This window comes from Salvia miltiorrhiza, chromosome 1, assembly GCF_028751815.1.
Source record: "Salvia miltiorrhiza cultivar Shanhuang (shh) chromosome 1, IMPLAD_Smil_shh, whole genome shotgun sequence".
Taxonomy (NCBI): domain Eukaryota; kingdom Viridiplantae; phylum Streptophyta; class Magnoliopsida; order Lamiales; family Lamiaceae; genus Salvia; species Salvia miltiorrhiza.
In genome coordinates, this window is record NC_080387.1 from 48,157,904 (window position 1) to 48,179,846 (window position 21,943).

The 21,943-nt window shown below is 34.8% G+C and overlaps 2 protein-coding genes across 2 annotated transcripts; one reads left to right on the plus strand and one right to left on the minus strand.

Annotated features, from left to right (window-relative positions):
* Positions 1-466: 466 nt before the first annotated feature.
* LOC130988321 (YTH domain-containing protein ECT1) lies at positions 467-6,879 on the plus strand. The gene is made up of 8 exons (XM_057912141.1): positions 467-857; positions 1,810-1,847; positions 1,965-2,142; positions 2,814-2,890; positions 2,974-3,483; positions 4,138-4,635; positions 5,195-5,407; positions 6,067-6,879. Exons 1-8 carry the CDS (start codon positions 803-805, stop codon positions 6,322-6,324), a joined length of 1,827 nt encoding a protein of 608 aa, XP_057768124.1. The 5' UTR covers positions 467-802; the 3' UTR covers positions 6,325-6,879.
* A 645-nt stretch (positions 6,880-7,524) lies between these two features.
* Positions 7,525-15,097, minus strand: LOC130988333 (uncharacterized). The gene is made up of 15 exons (XM_057912151.1): positions 14,704-15,097; positions 13,566-14,090; positions 13,328-13,426; positions 13,170-13,222; positions 11,944-12,001; positions 11,680-11,762; positions 11,368-11,445; positions 10,984-11,063; positions 10,350-10,522; positions 9,385-9,459; positions 8,612-8,652; positions 8,407-8,512; positions 8,194-8,276; positions 7,966-8,039; positions 7,525-7,727 (listed from the first exon to the last, which is right to left on the minus strand). The coding sequence occupies exons 1-15, from the start codon at positions 14,899-14,901 to the stop codon at positions 7,612-7,614; spliced, it is 1,842 nt and encodes a 613-aa protein (XP_057768134.1). The 5' UTR covers positions 14,902-15,097; the 3' UTR covers positions 7,525-7,611.
* Between the last annotated feature and the right edge of the window lie 6,846 nt (positions 15,098-21,943).

Sequence of the window (21,943 nt, forward strand, 5' to 3'; positions counted from 1 at the left end):
TCTTAATCAATTTTGAGCTTCATGTTGTATAAATCTTAATTCATACTAGTTAGGTAGCTTCAAAAAAAAAAAATCATACTAGTTAGGAAATGGTTTTTAAAATTCTTAATCAATTTTGAGCTTCATGTTGTATAAATCTTAATTCATAGTTCGTGCAATAGTTAGAACGGAATAATAAATCAAAAAACTGAAACTTTATTAACATGCCTTAAAAATTGAAGTTAATTTGAACAAAGTCCAAAATTTTGAAATTTAAATTGCAATCTCTAAATTTAATCAGGACTCGTCGGTTAACTTATGTAGCGATTAAGATGGCAGCAAGGATGGCACAATGTCGTTTCTACCCCCGTTGTCAAGCTGTGAACGTGCGGAGAATAAAGGGGTAATAAGGGAAATACACAAAATAGCAAGTTAATAGTAATACTTTTTTTAGATTAAATATTATATACTCCAGCACATTAATATTAAGCGGTACCGAAAATGAAGCCAAATTTATTTATGTATGCATGCATATTTTGTAAGTATATATGTCTCTCTAAAACCCTTTCGTGTCTGTTTGTTTTCAAACCCTCCCGCGAAGCAATTTTTCGCATTTTCTAGATGCCCTCGTAAAATTGAGAGCGAATTCCAATTGTTTGTGAAAGGAGAGGGCTTTTCTCGCATACACACTTATATACTCGATTCAAGTAATTCGATTGGTTTAATTGGATCTTCAACTGAGTGATTCAGTTCCCGGCAGATCTGGTTTTTTAGTGGCTGTTTTTTTATTTGATTAGTTTTTGAGTTAATTTGGTTGAGTTCAATGGAAGACGGTAATCAGCCGAGCCTCGATCGCTTCGCCCCCATTCAGTCCCCTGGTTTGTTCTCAGCTTATTATTGACTGTGCTCATTCCTTTGAGTTTACTTGCTCGTGATTGCAATTTTTTTTTGGTCACCTTACGTCATGCCCTCGAATTTAGGCCGTACATTCACTCCGAAACATTTAATCATCGAGAATTGGTGGTTCGGTATTGAAATTTTGGAATTCCTTTTGATTTGCATTTCTCAGATTTAGTTTTTAGGGTTTACGTTTAGGGTATTGGAGCCATTTATATATCATATTGTACTGATTTGTGTTTTGTTAGAATGGTTTAGGTGGAAATCTTAGCTGAGCTATAACAAATATGTTCTCTATTTTCGAGTGAAGAAAAGTCATGATAAACCATACGAGTTTGTCTTGTTTCTGCAAGAATCTATTAATCCTCTAGGAACTGAAAACATGGTTGATTGGGGAAGTATGTATTTTACTTTGTAGGAACTGATTTTGGTGCCAATTATTAATTAAGAATGAAGAACTATTGTAGCCTCAATTTTTATTTTCTTAATGTTGAAGACTCGTTAACTTGTTTATTTCATAGTTTATTGCAAATATGTTTTTGGCCTTAGGTGGTCTAGCGGTGAGTTTGAAAGAAAACCATGACTTGCTTATGCTGTAGAACTTTTAACTCCTGAAATAGGATCATTTACAACTCCCTTAATGCATGATGCACTCGTCAAATTTATTTCTTTAAGAGGGGGATAAGGCTAAGTGGAGCAAAAAGGGTGGGCTGAGAAACCCATACTTTTTTTTTCCACTCGTTTTATTATCCCCACTCTTCTGGGATATTTTTCTATTAATAACCAGGTTATGAATCTTATGATATATAGTTGGGCATAAAAATAAATGTTTGACTGCTTTAGTTCACTATTTATAGTTTGTTACCTGAGTAATCTCCATATGATATTGATGGTAAGTTTTTGTTTTCCTATGACAATTGCTGTTGGATACAGGTGACCGAGCTGTTGAGATACATACTTTGCCTGAACAGGTCTCTTTTCAGTAGTCTGATCCTTTACTTTACTAGGTTATGTGCTTGTAATCCATATGTTTTAATTAGCATATCTGATGTGCTCCATTTCTACTTCTTTTTTCAACCTGTTACCAGCATCCCTCACCAAAAGGTGAAAGGATTGTTTCTACAAATCCTTCTCCAGATACTGCCATTTCGGGTGCCTCAAGAACCACCAAAGATCAGCCAGCAACTTCAGAACCAAGTGGAACTCTTTCTGCAGTGCATCCATATAATGCATATACCCCTCAAGAACAGGGTTACTATTTCGGAGGTAGTTAATTTGACAAACCTGTTGATGAACTTTTTTTTTTGGTTTGTATGTGTATGTGTGGTATAAAAGTCGCATAATTAATTGTTTTCATAGACAGTCGAGTCTTTCCTTCAAATGTGATTTCAGTCTCTGGATCTCATTATGTTGTTGTTCCTGCATAGAATTTTATGTCCTGATGTGGAGCTTACATCTTTCTTTTGTGCTCCATGGTTACTGATAAGATTCCATGATTATAGCAGGACAATTATGCAAGAAAACATAGAAATCCATTTAATATATGTAAAATTGGCAGTTGCCTGATCATTTGTGCATTTTAACTATTCGAATGTTAACTTCTAGGTTAGCAGCTCATATTTCAAATGTAACAATCATAGACTTTAGGCTTGACAGTTGTGTCAAATTATTATTATTTCTTCAGCACAGTTTCTGCAAGCATATCTAAACCTTATACAAAAAAACTAGAAAAGTGCCCATGGGTGTTGTATTGTTAGAATTGGTTTACATGTCCTTTTAGTGCACTCTATTGGCTTTCGTATCCCCCTAGCAAAAAGAAATATGTAAAGAAATTTGAATGTCGGTCAGGTGCTATGCTACCAATGAATGTCATGCATGTCATGTCTGTGTTATACCTTCCATGATTTGGGCTTTCCTCTGACCTTGCATTCCTGTAGGTTATGAAAATGGCAGTGGTAACTGGGACGAACATTCTAACTATGTTAATGCAAACAACTTACATGTCATACCTCCAGTGAGTACAATATTTTTTGTCATTTTTATATTTTCTAATGGATTGAAGCCATAGTCACTAATATAGTTTTAACCTTGTGAAAGGGAATGTACAATGATAATTCTTCACTCTTCTTTCCACCAAGCTATGGCTTCGACTCCCAGATGGCATATGGACAGTTCTCCCCGCTGGCTAGCCCCATGTCTTCAATAATGATTGATGGTCAGCTGTTTTCTCCACACCAAATGCCTGTGACTCCCCCTTACTATCCGCCAGCAGTTTCACCTGGCCCACCCCATGCTACTTCGGGACTTCCAGCTTCACAGACTGAATTAATGCCATCCGGAAATAGCAGCCAAGAAAATCTTATTGACAATGCATTTTTTGGCCCAGGATCTTATTATCTACCATTTGGTTCTTTTGGTGGTGGAGATATTTCTGGGAATAGTGGTCATGGTCTTTATAATTTCCCTGGCGAGTTTGCATCCAACGAACCAATGCCAAGCCGCTCGAGTTCCTTAGATTCTAGCAGGTTCATGTCTCCATTAAATTCTGGAAATGTGTATCCTCAACCTATTGGCATACTTGGATCGTATGAGCAAAATGTTGGACAGGTTTGTTAAACGTTTTTGACAAAATATACACATTGTGCAGAAAAAGGATATGCTCTTGCATAGCCACCCACGGAGTAGAGAAAACTGGATGTTTTTTTATTTCACATTATGTTTAAATATGCTTGAGCATTGAAAGATCATATCTGCCTAGAAAGTTTTGAAACTTTGATGGGTCTGTTAATAAGATGGATGGTAAGTCACTTTTAGGGAGAAAAACTGAGTCATGAGCTTGGTGTACATATATGCAGTGCATGAAAATATCTCATTCTCTTCCTTCCATATCATGTTTGGCATTGTCATAGTCAAGCAGTTGATTATCCAAAAGCAGATAGGCACTCTGTTTCTATTGTTTTGCCCCTATGCTTTCAGTTCATCTGTTGTCAGCTCATTGGCTCACCTACAATTCACACAATACTTCTAAAAGCCATTTATGTTTTACTGATTCTCTTCTGTTGAGCTCTGTATGTGGAGGCATTTGTCATTATTTTTCCTCTTATATCTTGTTTCTTGAATATCTAATGCTAGTACCTCTTGTGCAAAATGTAAACATTGTAGTGATCGTTGGTCAATGGAAACTTGCCTGTAAAACACTTTGAAGTCTCCAAGTGTATTAAATCCTCACCCTTTTCTGGATTGCTGATATTGTAATGGCAGGCACCATATCAGGGTTATGGTTTAACGATGAACTCCTCGGCTAGGCATTTTGCCCATAGTGGTTCTTACCAGAATACTCTTGGGCCAAATTCCAACCGGAATCGATTTACTGGCGACAGAGGTGGAAGACGTGATAGGGATAGGGACACTGTCAATATTTCTACAGACACGCTTGGTAGTTCTGGTGATCGGAACCGAGGACCTAGGGCCTCAAAGCCTACAAGCAAGAATTCCCCTGAAGAGGGATCATCTGCTAGCATTAAAGATGTTGAATCTACCTCTAGGTTTCATGTCCAACATTTTAACTCCCCGGATTTCATAACCGATTATGAGCGTGCAAAATTCTTTGTCATCAAGTCATTCAGTGAAGACAATATCCATAAAAGCATTAAATACAATGTTTGGGCCAGCACACCACTTGGAAACCGAAAATTGGATGCTGCGTATAATGAAGCAAAAGAAATGGAGGGCATTTGTCCAGTCTTCCTCTTTTTCTCTGTAAGATTCTTGTACTTACTCTCGATTTATTTATGCCTATAGGAAGCTGATCTGCTTGTTCTTAGTTTCTAAGACTTCTTAATTGATAACAATTGTATTGGAGATTTGTTGCCTGCAATCTCCTCAAAAAGAAACTTGAACAATCAAAAGAACTATAAGCCGCATATTTTACTAAATGATTATATGGCACTGTTAGTAATTAGTAAACATACGTGCATTACTGTGAACAAACTTTTTGGTGATGTGGACATTCATTTCTGATTGATTGGATACCACTAATATACCGTTTCACAGTCGTATATCCCATTTAGTGTAGTGGAATATGACTTTGTGGTCTTTAACTCTTGTAATAAAGTTTCTGTAATTACACTGGTTGTTTATTCCATCTCATTTAACCACAATGTTTCTGTAATTACATTGATTGTTGTTATTCCGTATCACTTAACCAGTAATAATTGCATGGAGTTACATCTCTGTTGTCGCATAATGTTTCTTTTATTGCTGACTGCTATATCCATTTCTGTATGTTAGCTCTAGTAACAAGTGTTATTACTTGCAGGTCAATGCTAGTGGACAGTTTTGTGGAGTAGCTGAGATGGTTGGACCTGTTGACTTTGAGACTGATGCTGATTACTGGCAGCAGGATCGGTGGAGTGGTCAGTTTCCGGTTAAATGGCATATTATCAAAGATGTACCCAACAGTCGCTTCCGTCACATACTTCTTGAAAATAATGACAACAAGCCTGTTACTCACAGTCGAGACTCACAAGAGGTTTTGATATCTTCTGAAATATTTTGTTCCTTTTGAAAGTGTTATACTGTGAACACTAAAGGTTGATATAGTCAGAGTATTCTACTGCAATTTGTCTGAAGACATTAGAGAGCAGAATTTACCTGTATCAAGTGAATTAGTATACTTGACCTTATAAAGTTGCTCTCTACTTGACAAAACATAAAAACTGCAGTCTCTAAAAACGTAAGGTAATCTATTTATTAGTTCATGAAATAAAGGGATATTAATCAGAAGAATTTTTAGCTAAGTGTTGGATTTCTTTGTCCATTAGTTTTTGGGCATTTTGTTTTTGTTTGGTACCCTAAACTGACTCCATATCAGAGGAGGAACCTTTTTCTTTCCAAAGAATACAGTTCCGGATCTTTTTTCTCCTCTTCCTTATTCTTTTTCTTTTTCCGCCTTTTGGATTATCTCCACTTCTTCAAAACTGTTTGGGGTTTAAGTGTCAAACTGCAGGAAGTTGGGGTTTATGGTCAAAATTAAGCTTGTCAAAATATTTTGAGTTTACTTTGGTATACTATACATGTAGATCCCCTCATCTGTCAGAGGCTCATGATTGCAATTTTTTTAACCATATAATTCGTCTTGTTTTCTGTGCGTTGATGCATGCCTAACTTGATGGTATTTCCATGTTTTAGGTGAAACTAGAACAGGGAATTGAAATGTTAATGATCTTCAAGAACCATGATGCTGAGACCTCTCTTCTTGATGATTTCAACTTCTATGATGAGCGAGAGAAAGCCTTGCTGGAGAGGAAGGCAAAACAGCGAACTACTCCAACTGGAAATACGACTGCTAGTCTTGCTACGGATTCAATAAATCAATTGTCAGATAATTTGGCGGACACTCTCCAGTTAGATGGTGTTAAAAGTCTCTCGAACAAAGACGTGGATTAGGTCCCAATCTTGAGACGCCAGCAGACCGCAACTGCTTGTATTAGTTGAGAATTGGCATTGGAGGTTGCTGACTGGGATCATTGAGGTGACATTTAATTTGTCCCATGCTTGCCGTCACCGCTTGCGCTGCATAATCTCTGCCCCTTAGTATTATCTCATTTTCTGTGTGTGTGAGTACTTGGTTGTTATTTATTTCCCTCAGGTAAGAAAGGAGGCCGAAATCCGAGATAGTCCTCATACTTCTTTATGTCTTTCTCCGTCTCCTCCTCCGTCGGTCTTGTTCATTTGTTGCATAATTGTTTCTTGTTAAGATTGTAGTTCTAGGCATGGGAGGGTTAGAGGCCTCACATGCCTGGTATTTACTGCCTCTTTTCTTTTCTTTTCTTTTTTTCTTTCTTTTTCTTCTATTTTACATTTTCTTGGTTCAAGTGCGGGGCAATTATTTAAGCTGCTAGGCAGTAGCAATTTGTATAAGCCTCAAAATAGGTGGCAGTTTATGAAAGGAATGCAGCTAGATTATTACATCAATGGAATGAATAGTTGTCCTTTGTTAAATAACCAAGATTTCACATGACAGCTTGAAATTTATCTGTAATGTTGTGTTATATGCCTTCATATTGAAAGTTGTGCGACTACCTCAAAATTGTTCTACATAAAATTTATATTGTGCAAGTTGTTCGATGTAGCAGCTTAATATTTCTTGTATAATATGGATAAATTTGGAGGTGCTTCCTTTTTTGACTCAAACCTTGATAACACAATGCGATGTGTTCTCTGATATTTGTGCGTCGCTTTTCTTTAGCATAGTTTTTCTTGTCTAAAATTTGGAAACTGCATGAAATATGAGGGTGCGCCCTCTTTGATGAAAAATATACTACTCCTGTGCCATAATAATCAGTAATGTATCAGTAATGTATCACTTGGAGGATGTTACGAGTTTTAAGAAATGTTTGATAGATAATGTGTAAAGTGGAGAAAATGGAAGTAATATTTTTATGGGACGGATGAAAATGAGAGAAGTTATAAATTCTTATGGGACGGAGGGTGTATATATTTTCACTAATTTTTTGCTCTTTTCATATGTTTTATAGATGGTGGATAATTTACTTTTATGCATGATAATATTATTATGGGCTAATATTTTTTATTTTGTTATCCCTCGTAGTCTTGTGATATATTTGCAGCTACAAAGAACACATCTTAACACACATGCACAATTTATTTATAGTATAAAGATTGGTTGTTTTATTGACGAGTGCAGAAGGTGTACATGGACTCGAAATATTTTCAATTATGTCTGACTCTCACACTGTTATAGACGTCAATATACTTCCCTGCTGCATTGTTCCAGCTATTATCCATCTGCAAAACCTTCTTCACTGTGGCCCTCCATTCATCAGGCTCTGCACCAAAAGTAACCACATTTATTATTATGATACTACACTTCATTAATCACTTACCTCCTACACATTACAATAGGTAAGAAATATTGATCATCGACTTCCAAGTGTGATCATACCAAAAAAACAAAGCAAGCTCCTCTTAGATTTGTAATTCAAGCCAGTATATTTTTTACACAAATTAGTCGACCCAGAGACACTAGAAGAAAGAAACAAGTGAGAAAAAAAGCTATCTACTTACTCTCTCGGTAAAAAGAAAATGCACGATCCAGAGCACAGTTCAAGGATCCTTCATCGATCCCTTCGAAGACAAAGCTGCAAAGGGGATATTGAGAAACTATACAAGTCAGATTATGCTTCCACTCGAGCAAACAAGATTACTGAAACATAAACAATACTTAGAAGCAATTATATATATGGTATTTGAGCATCAAATTTGTTGGAGATATGTCATGTAGCAAATACCCACCCATTTGCAATCTCAAAATGAGACTGATTATCCATGTCGAAAACTGTGTCTGCAAGACCACCAGTCTTTCTGACCAGGGGAACCTGATATTAAAGAAACAACAGCTCGCAATTAAGCTACACTTGTTCGAATATGTTCAACTAATCTAAATAAGAGGAAACCATTTTAAGTGTTTGCATATTGTGATAGCTCTGTTGTAGCGGATGCACATACCGCTCCGTAGCGCATCCCAATCATCTGAGAAAGTCCACATGGCTCATATATAGATGGAACCAACACAATGTCCGCAGCTGCATAGAGCATGTGGGACAGCTCCTCGCTGCATAATTCACACGAAAAAAAAACGGAGGTGACATTGGTTATTTTGCAGGGTATCTCTGTGATGCTAAATAATTTCAAGATGCTAAAAAGCAATCACCTATACATCAGAAGAATCCGAATGCTGGGACCTTCGTTATGCTAGAAGAAGAAATGAAGTCAGCCTGGTACACTACACATAAGTCGACTACTATATATAAATTTCAACAAGTTTGTTTTCCCCACAAAGGATGATATGCCGACTAATGAGTGCATTTTGCAGATTGAACGTGTTCATTCCAATTCTAGTAAAAGGCATTAAAAACATCTTCCAAGGCACCTTATTTTGATTTGGCACGGACTAAATTTGTGTGGAATATACAGGATCAGATGTTGCTCAACAAAAATTTGCTCAAGATGTGATACAATGAAAGAAGACGTAGAGCTGAACACTAAAGGAATTGGAATTATTAGTTACAAATGAGTAGAGAATAAGCATTTCGTACTATCCGTTTTTTCTTTACTTTCCATATTTAACTCTTATAAACAGGAAAACCAACAGTAGGTCTAGGCAAACATAGTTTTCTTGTGGCTTCATTTTAAGGACAAAGACCCACTTCAATCCAGTCTTTTATTTTTCCTATGTTATGCTCAAATGATTCATTTTGGCACATGTTGGACTTATTAGATAAAGCAAAAAAGTGCAAACCTAGACAAAGAAAAAATTATAGCATCGACAGGGAATCGAGGTGAACTGGATGTGCCTCGGTCAAAGAAATCTTTTAACTTGATCAATCCAACGTAGATGGTGTTCGACATTTTCGTAGGAGAACTTAATCAAATATTTTAGAAATCAAAATAAGATACTTGGATAGAGAAGGAATTTCGCATTACCAGCTGGGCAAGACCTTCAAATTCGCTTCCAACTCGAGCATCTGGAGCAGTCCCCAAAATAACCATTTGTCCACCCTAAAACAGACACCAATCAACATGTCTCCAACTGATGTTAAATCTCATTTCCAACATGAGAACGGAAATCTATTATACATAAATAGGGGGCATATTACTTTTTAGAACAACTGTTGCAATCTGAAAGAAGATTCCTAAAGACACTTCTGCAATTTCTATGACGTGTTAGAATCGCAGGAATTGAAACTTTCAGAAGGTCTCTTATTATCCAAAAGGTCATTTCCAGGCAATGAAAATATGTCTTACGTTGCTCACAAAATAAAGGAAAATAGCAGCATATAATGATTCATGATACTAGAGCTGATAACTACGAAGAGTTCGTTTACAAGTCAGGTATGATTATACACCTTCATATCAAAGAAAAGGAATGAGAAAAGATATAATTAAATGCATCCCGATCCGTGGCAAGAAGACTTGGATGGGTGATTAAGTCCTCATATATTTAGACTTAAGTTACACCAAATGGTCATACCCCAAGAATGAATGGATGGTAAATTCTAGAATCTGAGATCATCGACTTATAGCCTAAATAAAAATTGTGTTTTCCTTCAAAAATTCATGAAAGTCAATACTCAAAGTGTTGTAACCCAAATATTCCAGGAGATCATGTAACAAAAATTTATACTGGAAGTCATGCATAGCACCCATTAATTAGTACTTCCCATAGTCCTTAGAATTTATTTCAATCTACTCTCGGTCATAGAAAGAGAGGTTCCCTTTCCATTAAACACAAAAAAAAATCCACAAGATTGCATATTCAGCAGCAGTGATAAGGTATGGATGCCGAAAGATCATGACAAATGATTCTTTTTTCTTGGCATGTCAAAAAACATTGAAGGAAAACCATACCAGAGAGAGAGAGAGAGAGAGAGAGAGAGAGAGAGACTTACGAGGGCTTCTACATGTCTGATTGCATTAGTAATCAAATGAAGACCTTTCTGAGCAACTAATCTAGTGATGCAGACCACCAGGGGCACCTTAGCAGAGTCCCGTGCTTCTGGAGGCAAACCAAGCCCTCTTTGCACAAAAAGCTTGCAGATCTTTTTCCCTTCCATTTTGTTAGCTGCCAAAATAAAGGAAGCAACAACATTAACTCCCAAAAAAGTATCAAAATGTATTTACTTTCTGTAGTATAAAATTGGTATATATATGCAACATGAAATTAATTCCCTGAAGGCAATAGGTCTGGATTGACGAAGTCTAACATCTGATGCAAAACGAATGATGGAAATCGAGTCGACCTTTTATCTATCTCTGTTAACTTCAGGTTTTTGCATATGAATATTGTATAATGTACATACAGCTGGAAAAGAAAACCACTGCCTGCTGATAGTCTATCATAAATATTAATCGACAATCACAAAACTGCAGGCCAGAAACCAGAGAGGAAGCTCCAAAATGCATTTTTGATGAGTTTCTTAACTGAAAACTGACATCTTACTCTAGTAAAAAAGTAGAAAAGCATAGATACATGATGGTACACTATGGAATGTCAAGAAATTTATGGGGAAAAAAAATTATTACCATCAAACTTAGCAGGCAAGAATGCATCTGTTGCAGGGTTCCAAATTGCAGTATCTATTCCGTTCAAAATACCGAAGTACCTAACAAAACGTTAACATGGTAACCTGATTATTGGTAAGGAGCATATAATTTCTCATTTGAAGGTGGGAAGAAAGATAAAGCTAGTTTATCCAGAGTCAGTTATGTGTACATATTTCCTGGGACAGTTCTAGAAGACCTCCGGACAGACTTAAACCGGTCGCATCAGTAAAAAGGCAAAGCAACAAATAGTAGCACTATAAATAAAACAGGCACATGAAAAGAGTAGAAATTAATCAAACAGAGATTTCAAGGATTATCGTTCAGAGTGAAAAGCAACTGATAGGTGTAACTAGATGGGCTCACTTGTCACGATGTCGTATCAGTGTTGCAGCAAGCCATCCCGAGCAAAGTGTTTCATTGAGATATGTTGGAGATACTGTACTGGAGATTACAAGAACACTTAGAAGCTGCATCAATCACTTGCCATTAATATATTCTGCAACAGCCTGATGGCTTAATGACGACAGAACTTTGGAGTAAATTTGCCTCACGAACTTAGAGTTTCATTAGTATGAATCAAGATAAAGGTAACAATGGTCGAATAGGCATATATGCATCCATATGGAAGAAATCAAGGGGATAAAAAGTAAGAACATTTGATGCAGATTAACTTACACTACAGCATTGCTGTAGACAATGCCTCCTTTCAGCAAACTTAATCTCTCAGGGTTGTGCCCAATAGTTCTATCATCCATAGCCTGCCAATTTTCAAATTGAAGAGTAAATGTTCATAGACAGTTCAAAACTAATTGACCAAAGATGCTATATGATAATGGTGTGTTAATTGATGCTAATTGTATCTGCTATATAAAAGTAAGCTATCATAAGGCTAATAAAATCCCACACATCCATAACATGCAAGACATATTGAAGACTAACCTTCTCTACAGTCGCATATATAGATCCATCAAGACCGCACTTGCTCAATTGCTCTTGCCTTCAAAAAACCACATCGACAAGTCAAGGTAGAAAAGAAGTATTTTTCCAATGTTATCAACAAAGAGTAGCTCTATATCTACTCAGATAGCGTACATAGTTGTACCACTTAGCAAAAAGGCAAAACAATATAGAGGCTGCAGAAGATACTACTTATCCACTTTTCTCATCTTCTGGAATTACACATACTGTTTTTCTACATGAAATGTAATTTTATTGGTAAGGAGATCAGGATAAGCAAAGTTACATCAAGGGGACTAAATGTCCTCTCCCATTTTCATCTCACAGAACCTATTCTACAAGCATTACGCTCCAGTCTCTAAAGATATCGTTACGTAAGTAATAAACTTTAAATTCTTCTGTTTTTAACACCCATGTCGTGATCTTGATCGGAAATCTCTCATGTACTGATATATCATATACATAATCAAGAGATTCCTCCTTATCATCAAATGTTCTCTCGTTTCTTTCTAGCCAAAAGTCCAAATAATGATTCTCCGCAAATCCTCCTTCTATTGCTGATCCAATAGCCCAAATCCAATAACAATAGGCTTAAGCTTGATTCTAGTAGAACACAAAAGATGCACAGTTCATTTAACACTTTCTCCACAGCTGAGATACATTTAATCTGGTAACCCCAAAGAATGCCTATTAGTAGACGTGTTGATACAGGGTGGAGGGGGGGGGGGGTTACTGGACGAAGTGGTCATGCATAGAATTTCATGCAAATCGAGTAGGACTTCCTTGCTCATGACATAATGGGCTGTGTGTCCCGAATTAGCTTGACATCTAGTTTACTGCTTAACATATACCAAATATCAGATGCCTAAAACTAGTCAATGGAAAGGATCCTGCATATATCTTACTTTAGTGGAGCTAAAATATCCAGTACTCCAGTCCCAAGTCCTTAACCTCAAAATATATGAGACTTCTCCAATCTAGTTAATTCAATGCCATATGGATGCTAAGGAATCATGCCACCAGCTTAACTCAAAAGTGAGCGTCTCGGTTTCGATATAATTGGCAAAATGATGAAGCAAGTGCATCAACGCTTAGTAAATGTTGTTTTGGATGAAAAAGAATGAGAGCACGCGAGGGATTGCCAGAGCCAATTTATAGTAAAAATGCAGATTCAACTGAAGGGAAAAAGCAATAATTTGGTATCACACCTGCATTCTCCATAGTGCTCCATATTATGGATTGTCAACACAATTCGCGGATTCTACAAGAGACAAGATGACAGGATCATAATCAGCAAATTAAACTCTCGCAATAAATTACTTTCACCACGTGCTGCTTAAAGAAACAACTATTATATGTCAACCACCTGAAGGGAAAGATACTGATACATATCCCAGTAGAGCAATGGCAAACCAGCAGTCTGCCATTCATGGACATGAACAATGTCAGGCTGAGTTGCAGAGACCTACAAACAGGTTCGATTTAGCCAAACATATCCAAAATCTGGTTTTAAAATGAAAAATTAATTTGAGAATGGACGAAGAAAAGTCATAATAACTAAGTCTCCTGAGCATATTAAGATCAGAAATACATGGTCAAAATACCTGCAGCCATTCGAGGCAGGCACGGCTAAAGAATAAATATGCTTCCAGTTCATTGTATGAACCTCCATACACGCTTTGTCCCTTGAAGAAGTGGTTGGATGGTTCGATAAATACCACTGGAATGTCAAAAACTACTCCACGATAGACGTTAGTGGGGATCCAGCTCCCATCATGATACGAGTCATACGTACTGGTCAATGTTAGTTCTTTGATATGCTGTTTGTTGATACATTCATAGAATGGTAGAAAGACTTCCACTGTATGGCCACGCATCAAACATGCACGGGCTAGCCCAGTCACAACATCGCCAAGACCTCCTACCTTAGCAATGGGTGCCATTTCAGCTGTGACATGAATAATATGCATAGGGTCGGAATCCTTCTGGATGTCAACATGGTCGCTGTTGCTGATGTCCCAAGACGGAAACTCTCTCTTCCAGAATGGAACTTCATCATTCGGAGAAGGCCATATAAGATGATCATACTGCGACTTTGTTCTCAAACCTTCTGCTATTGCACCATCCAGCTGCAGAACTTGATATCAGGACAGGCAATAAGATAAAAACTAACAATGGAGGCACCCTCAACACATTTGGAACATACAATATGAGGCTGAAAGAAGATAAGAACATGCTCTCGTATTCGTGCTTTCATGCCATTTCTCTTTCAAAGAACACTAAAATGGTTACATAAATCAAAGAATGACAATCAGTGAATGATTTCGAAGAAAAGTAGTTACACCGTGCTCTCTCAACAAAATTATAGATGTTTTCCAATTACCTATACATTCATCATATAGGCATCTCAGAATTGCTTTATCTCAGATTTCTTCACAGCCAACACTTTTTTTAGTTGTACAAATTTGTTATCTTCTCTTCAACACTTGGTTTAATACGTTCCATATTCTCATATTATGCTTCTCAATTTCGAACTATCAGTTACCTCAAAAAAAAAAAAAAAAAAAATCGAACTATCAGTAAAAATAACCCGAAGCTCAGTGAAAACCACATAATTCACCATATCACCTTTCAAACAATTTGGCAAAACATAAAAAGGCCAAACAACGCTAAAATCTTCAAGAATTGGTAACGCCACAGCTAATTGACATAATGGGTCTGGAAATCTTGAAAAAACCTTACCTTGTTGGCTTCTGTTTCTAATGCTTGAATCCTGAAATTTGTCGACGGTGGCTTCAAACGATAGTTGACATCCAATTCATGCTTCGATGTTGTAATCCTCTTCTTGAAACTATATTTGTTCGGATTTGGCAACAAAAACAAGTTGGAGAAGCAGTTTCTTGCTGAAATGGGCTGTGACGAACAACCTTGGATGATCATCGTATCAATGCAGCTTGTTTGAGGAGAATCTGAGAACTGACAACGTCAGAGAATTGTACGTATATTTTAATAAATCTCAGTGAATTTTTCTCTTCTTCTTTTCTAGTGAGTGTCTGCGGCAGCACAACAAACCAGATGATTTTTTTTTTGTTTTTTTGTTTTTGAGAGACACCAAACGAGAATTAATATCACTTTGGAAATAAATTTCCAAAATTTAATCAGCTCTTTTAGAAATATAATAATGTACGTGATAATTTTTTATTTTTATATTTTTGAGGAAGATAATGAATATCATAATTGTTATAGGAGAAATATCAATTAAAGACTGAAACTATATGTTTAGTCTAAAAAATATTCAAAACTATTGATGATATCACGATTGTAACAAATATTATGATTGTAGCGGTATAACCCATTTTTGCTCCTGATAATAGGAGTTTTTACATTTTTGGGGAAATAATGTTTAACTATTTAAGTTAACTTGGATTAGTTTTTAGTGGTGATAATTATTCAGGAAAAAATAAAAAATAATGAAAATACAAAATTCTAATCAATATTATTAAGCCATCTATAAGGAAGTTATTATCTAAAAATGCACTAACAACCCATATTTATAAATTTACTAACAACAACAAAAATAATTAAAATCTCTCAACAAAAATTTATTAACAACAACTAAAATAATTAAAAATTATAAACAAAAACTTATTAACAACAACTAAAATAATTAAAATCTGTGAACAAGATTGTAGCGTTGTCAGTTTTCACACAACCAACAAATAAATATCTAAGTCGTGGCATGATGGATATGCTTCGCATATTTCAATTTATTTGTTCCCGTCCTATGTTAACGTCACTTCTTAACGGACTTTGTTCTCGCCTCCCGTCCACAATAAATATGACAAATTATTAACCTAAGCTTATTTTGTAATTAATCAAATTTATATTAAATATTTTTATTTTTAAAAGAATAATTTTTCTAATTTATTATTTTTATTAATATTTGAATTATGTAAAACTAATCTATATATATATATATATATATATATATATATATAAGTAAAATAACCTATATCCTACGTGGCGTAATAGAATCACTCTATTCAAATTTTCCTCAATTCTCATTTATTCTTATTTTTTCTAAATTTTTAATCAATAAATTTCTATATATCTAATTTCGAACCTATCATCAACAAATTTCTATATCTAATTTCTTATGCATTAATTATATCCAATCATATATATCTAATTTCGGCCTCATGCAGCCACGTTTGAGCTCTTATTTTATTATCTTTGTTATAGATAGACTCAAATTCTTAAATAAATCTAAAATTCCTACATAAATTAATTTCTTATGTATTTTAATCTTAATCTAAATATATATTTTTAAAAAATTATATTACCATGATAATTTATTAATATTATTTTAATTCAAATAAAAAATATTAAAATATAAAAATTACTAAATGTTTGTATCTATGTATTTATCTTAATAATTTTATCTTGCATTGTTCGAATTAGTCATCATTCCTTAGTAGATGTTATATAAAGGCGACTATAGTAAATTAAGTTCAGCGATAATAACAAAAATTTATTAATTTATTCTAAATCCAAATACCTTGATAGAATACGACGGAATTTTTTGTCAATTATATTAGGCTAATTAAAACTAATGTAGTAATAGATCGTTTTTCTATGGATTACATACTTTACAAGACGACACGTAAGGTTAAATGGCTTATCTTGATTGATTTTGTGAACATTTAAATGTAATTATGTATAGTTAGGATATTTTCATGAAAATACTATAATACAACGTATAGGGAAGGAAATAAGGCTGATAAAAACAATAGATATTTTTGTTTGATTTAGTGATAATTCGAATAAGACATATTGGTACACATTTTTGTTTCAGGCAAATGCTTCTGGTTCGGATGCAGAAGAAACCAAAGAATTTGCAGAGTGGATACTTAAAAGAGGTGACGGTATAGCCGGACATAGTCTTGGTGATGGAGAATATGTTGTAGCATTATCAGAAGACATCCTTATACGCGATGCAACAAATCCTATTTCAGCTATAGTGGAAAACACATACAATGACGTCATGAATAATGCATTTGATCCAGAAATGTTTAAGAATAGAGCTATCTTGACCCCATCAATGAGATGGTTGATACAATCAATGATTACATCATGTCTCTGATGTCTAGTAAGGAAAGGGTTTACCTAAGTTCAGACAGTATTTGCAAAGAAGATGGACAAGTGAACCTTGATGAACAGGTACGGTTGAATATCTCAACACAATCAAGTGTTCAGGATTACCGAGTCATGAAATTAAATTGAAAGAAGGATGCATAATAATGCTTCTCAGAAATATTGATCCACCTAATGAGCTTTGCAATGACATTAGGCTGATAGTAACTCAACTTGGGGAACGTGTAATTGAAGGCAAACTCATTTCAGGAAAAAATGCGGGCAAGAAGTTTCCCATAGCTAGAATGAATATGAGTCCATCAGATTTCGTTAAATTTCCAATTCGATTTCAGAGAAGGCAATTTCCTGTGAATGTTTGTTTTGCTATGACAATAAATAAAAGTTAGGGACAATCTCTTTCAAATGTAGGATTATACCTACCGAAACCAATTTTTAGTCATGGACAACTCTACGTGGTAACCTCAAGAGTCACTAGAAAAAGAGGTCTAAAGATTTTAGTATGTGATGAGAGTGGTCATACGCAAGACACAACAACTAATGTTGTGTATGATGAAATTTTCGATAGATTATGAGGTAATTGTAAATTTAATATTTTATTCAAACTTTAAAAATTTTAAGTCATTAACGATATTATTTAAAATATTTTTTTTCATATATTTTGCTAGGTTGATTTGATATGTGTGTGCTGCTTGTGCTTGGAGGGAAGAAAGGTGCAATAAATCCCATCATATTTTTTATGTTCATAGGTAAAATATGTTATATGAGGATGGTTGAGCCGGGTCGGTTTGAGGACGATAGTTAGGCCAGAGTTCTTGAAACTGACCTTCCTGTTCCTCTTTCCTTTACTTTTTGTTTTCGTTTTAGACGAGTACTCTTTTTTCCTTCTATGGTTTTTCCTACCGGGTTTTTCGTAAAAGGGTTTTGGTGAAACGAGAAACCAACACCTAAACTAGAAAACAGTAAACGACACCGAATTTACGTGGTTCGATCGAGAAGACCTACGTCCACGGGGTGTTTGGGGTTTTTTCACTATACTTCGAGAGAATTACATTTTACAAGAGATGAATGAAGAAAATGAGATGATCCTCTAATCTATGCCCCAAGGCCCTATTTATAAGTATGAACATAAACTTAAGGCCCTTAGGCCCATTAGACCCTTAAAGCCCATTAGCCCAATGAATTAAGCCCAAGCCCCGTTATTCTAATCTACATCTTGAAATTGAGCCATCAGAGCTGGAAAGCGGAGCTGAGCTGAGCCAAGCCGAAAGTCAGGGCAATCCTGTATCAAATATCAGAAATAACCACAATAACAATAATAATAATAGTCATAACTAGAAATATTCTCGTTATGTTTAGCACAGCACTGGTGCATATTTCAGTCCTCATCAGGTTTTAATGAGGCTCGGCCCTTAGTCTGCTTCTTTTGTGCTTTCAAGGGTTTCTTAGGTTTTTTTTTTCTTTTCTATATAATCGCATTATAATAATGTGTTATATGAGGATGAATATATTTCATCTTTTACTCTATCATGTTTCGGCTTGGGACTTCGGAATTTGCTTCTTCTTCTTTTTTTGGAGGGGGAGACAGAAGTTGACCTTTAAGCATCGAAAATTTCTAAAATCATCATAATCAGATTGGATTGGTGGAAGTGTCTAAAATTAGTTTCTTACAATTACCTTCTGAGTTGAGAGAATTGTTTGACTAAATATTAGTAAAAATATATTTAGTTAACATCTTTTACTTTAAAACAAATTTATTTAATGCTTTATTTTAGTGAAAAAAATCATCAAATAAAAACTATATTGAATAATTACAAATATTTATATATTTTCTTTTATTCCCGTCGATTTTCGACGGGTTACCGACTAGTTTAAATATAAATAATCAAAGATCTTGGATATCTCAAAATTTCAATCAATCTAAATAAACAAGGGATTAATTTTACTAATTTTTACTCCCTCCATCCAAGAAAAGTACGATATTTTTGTCATTTTTGGTGTCCACAAAAACTATGACACTATCCATTTTAAGACATGACCCTACCACTTTTTCTTATCTTTTATCCTTACAGCACATCTAATTTACAAAAAGTCATCCTTAATTCAATCTCAACTACTCATTTAAAACTATGTAGGACCTTTTCTCCACTACATAAAAATCACCATCATTTTTATTAAAACTTGTGCCCACGTAAAAATCAATTTCAAACATGAGTTTATTTATTGGGTAATTAATTCTCATTATAAAAAAATAATTTTTATTATAATAAATATGAGTTCACATTCCTTTACACTATATTTCATTCTTTTAAATAACCATACCAAAAAGAATTAGGCCAACTGAGATGGGAATAATGAATACTTTAAATTATAATACTCAATCTTAATTATTGAAAATAAAGATTACTTCTTAACAGACCATTAATAGGATGACTGGATGAGATTTGGTATTAAAGATCACTTCTTAATTTTTATTTTATTTTATTTTTATTTTAGGGAAAGAGAGAAGTTATTATTGAATACAAGAGCATGGTAAATGGAAATGACCATCCACAAACGACGGGGGTTCATTTCAAACATGGTGTATATAAAAATCTCTAGCAGCTTTAGTTAAACAATGAGCTATAATATTACGTTCTCTTCTAACATGGCAAATGTGGATATCAGGAAGCAACGACAGTTCCTCACGATAAAAGACAGCCAATACGCCCAACTCCGAAATGTTCCTCTCGCCTGAACTAATCTCCTCGCAAGCACGCAGGCAATCGGACTCCACCCAACCTCGAGAATACCCTAGTTCCTTGAGCCAAGAGAGCGCTTCCTTTATGCCCATAAGTTCACCCTCTTCTACCCTTATAGATTTGGACGATTTATATGCATTTTATATAAATTCCATTTTTTTTTGTGTTTTTAAATTTAACAGAGGTATTATTCATCACAAATTTATGTTAGAGTTAAATAAATAATTCATTCTCATATGACAAAAAATGAAAAGTACCACTATGATAAAAAAAACTTAAAAATAATCAAAATTTATGTAAGATTACATAATTACCCCTCAACAAATCCTTCGAATTGAAATCTCAACTATGTATTTCTACAGAAAAATTAATTAAATTTCGTGTTTCTCTCATTTCTTCTCATTATCTCGGCGAAACTATCATTGTCGCTTCCACCTTCCTCTGAGGCGGAGCTAGAAAAGGCTATTGTTACCGCTGGGCATTTCGGGGCCTGAAGCAAGAGAGACGATTTTTTATTGAATGATTAGATTTGAGGATTGGTGTAATTGTGGTTACTACTAGTGCTTCTGATGGGAAATCTAAGGCGAAGAGATTTAGGGGAGCGGGAGCATAGATTGGATAGCAGGCAGATGCGGATGTTTAAGGAGGGAGGGAGGGCTATAGACGCCATCTTTAGGGTGGCGTTTTGAGATTCAAATCCAGGTTTGCAAGTACATGAGAGTGTAAGAGAGAAGTTCGTAATTATTTGAATCTAACGGTAGGGGTAGAGAGAGTGTTTATCTATAGGAAGTTCATAATTTTTAATTTTTAATTTTTTTTATCATAATTTTATTTGTTTATTGTATTTTAATTATGTCTTTAATTTTATTTTAATGATTGTAATGTTGAATTTTAAAAATAAAAGCGTAGAAATGTGAATTTTGTGGAAATGAAGATTTAAGATCCCCTCTAAGATACAATGCATTGGAGATGAGTGTATCTTAGATGGGGACCACCATCTAATACCCCCTCTAAGACCCAATACATTGAAGATGCTCTAAACTACTAATACGTTAAATCAAAATTTAAAAAACCCAGCTAATATTATCTCACAACAGAAAAATGGAGGTAAAAGAATAAGAACTACCTTTAATCAATTAATCATGGACCAATACTCATCCCATCTTTAAACAGAATTTAGTACAAAATGACATTATTGCAATGCCAATGATGATTCATTTTTCTTTGGTATTTGTGCGTGGCCCTATGCTATCATCCATATTTCCATCAATTTCCATTCGCCAACTTTTATTTTTTACGGAGTATTTATTAAACTGGTTTGGTATAATATGATTCCTTTTCTATCCAATCGAATTTAGTGTTGAGAATTTTCAATAAAATATGCACACGCACGCGTTTATCTCACGAATCCTAATTCCCAAAATTGTATTTTCCTTGAGTAAAATATTTCATATTTACTTTGTTGGAAATTTGGTTTTCAATTATCAATTTCTTATAGTATTTCATATTTACTCGTTTAGATTGAGCCGTAGGGTTGAGACTAAATGGTTAGTGTACATTCTGTAATAAGTATTACAACATTTTTTTGTGATCATATCTTTTTGTAATTTCCTATACCTCAAAAAAAATGGGAGATTATACTATATAAACCTCAATGTTGAAATTGTTGATCGAGGGAGTTAAACGGTCATCTTTATGTCCATTACACGTGTGTCTTCCCTATAAATAGAAGTCCATTTCCATAGTTATGACTTAAGTTAAGGGGACATAGTTTAAGACACTTGCACATTCAATATCATACGTACCATCAAAATTATTCATTATACTATCATTTAATTCGTTGCAGCTTCTTGATTTATAGTGCTATAATCGAGAAGACGAATTCAGTTCATGGTAATAATGTGTCAAACCATAAGCAACGAGCATTAACTCGGACAGTATCGATCTCACGTATGGAGATTAAGCCAAGCCTAGCGAACGAAATTGTGGAAACGATGGTTGTAATTTTAGCAAATGCTAGTTGTGTGCTCACTTTTCATGCAAAAAAATAAAATTTTGAGGGTCGAAATCTCACTCGTTTTGGTTTTATT

Coding starts and splice junctions, on each gene's coding strand:
- LOC130988321 (XM_057912141.1), top strand. CDS start 803: ATGGAAGACGGTAATCAGCCGAGCCTCGATCGCTTCGCCCCCATTCAG. Junction 1,848..1,964: donor TACATACTTTGCCTGAACAG/GTCTCTTTTCAG, acceptor ACCTGTTACCAG/CATCCCTCACCAAAAGGTGA. Junction 3,484..4,137: donor ATGAGCAAAATGTTGGACAG/GTTTGTTAAACG, acceptor TTGTAATGGCAG/GCACCATATCAGGGTTATGG.
- LOC130988333 (XM_057912151.1), bottom strand. CDS start 14,901: ATGATCATCCAAGGTTGTTCGTCACAGCCCATTTCAGCAAGAAACTGC. Junction 8,653..9,384: donor TTGAAGGTCTTGCCCAGCTG/GTAATGCGAAAT, acceptor TTCTTCTTCTAG/CATAACGAAGGTCCCAGCAT. Junction 8,513..8,611: donor CGGATTCTTCTGATGTATAG/GTGATTGCTTTT, acceptor TGAATTATGCAG/CGAGGAGCTGTCCCACATGC.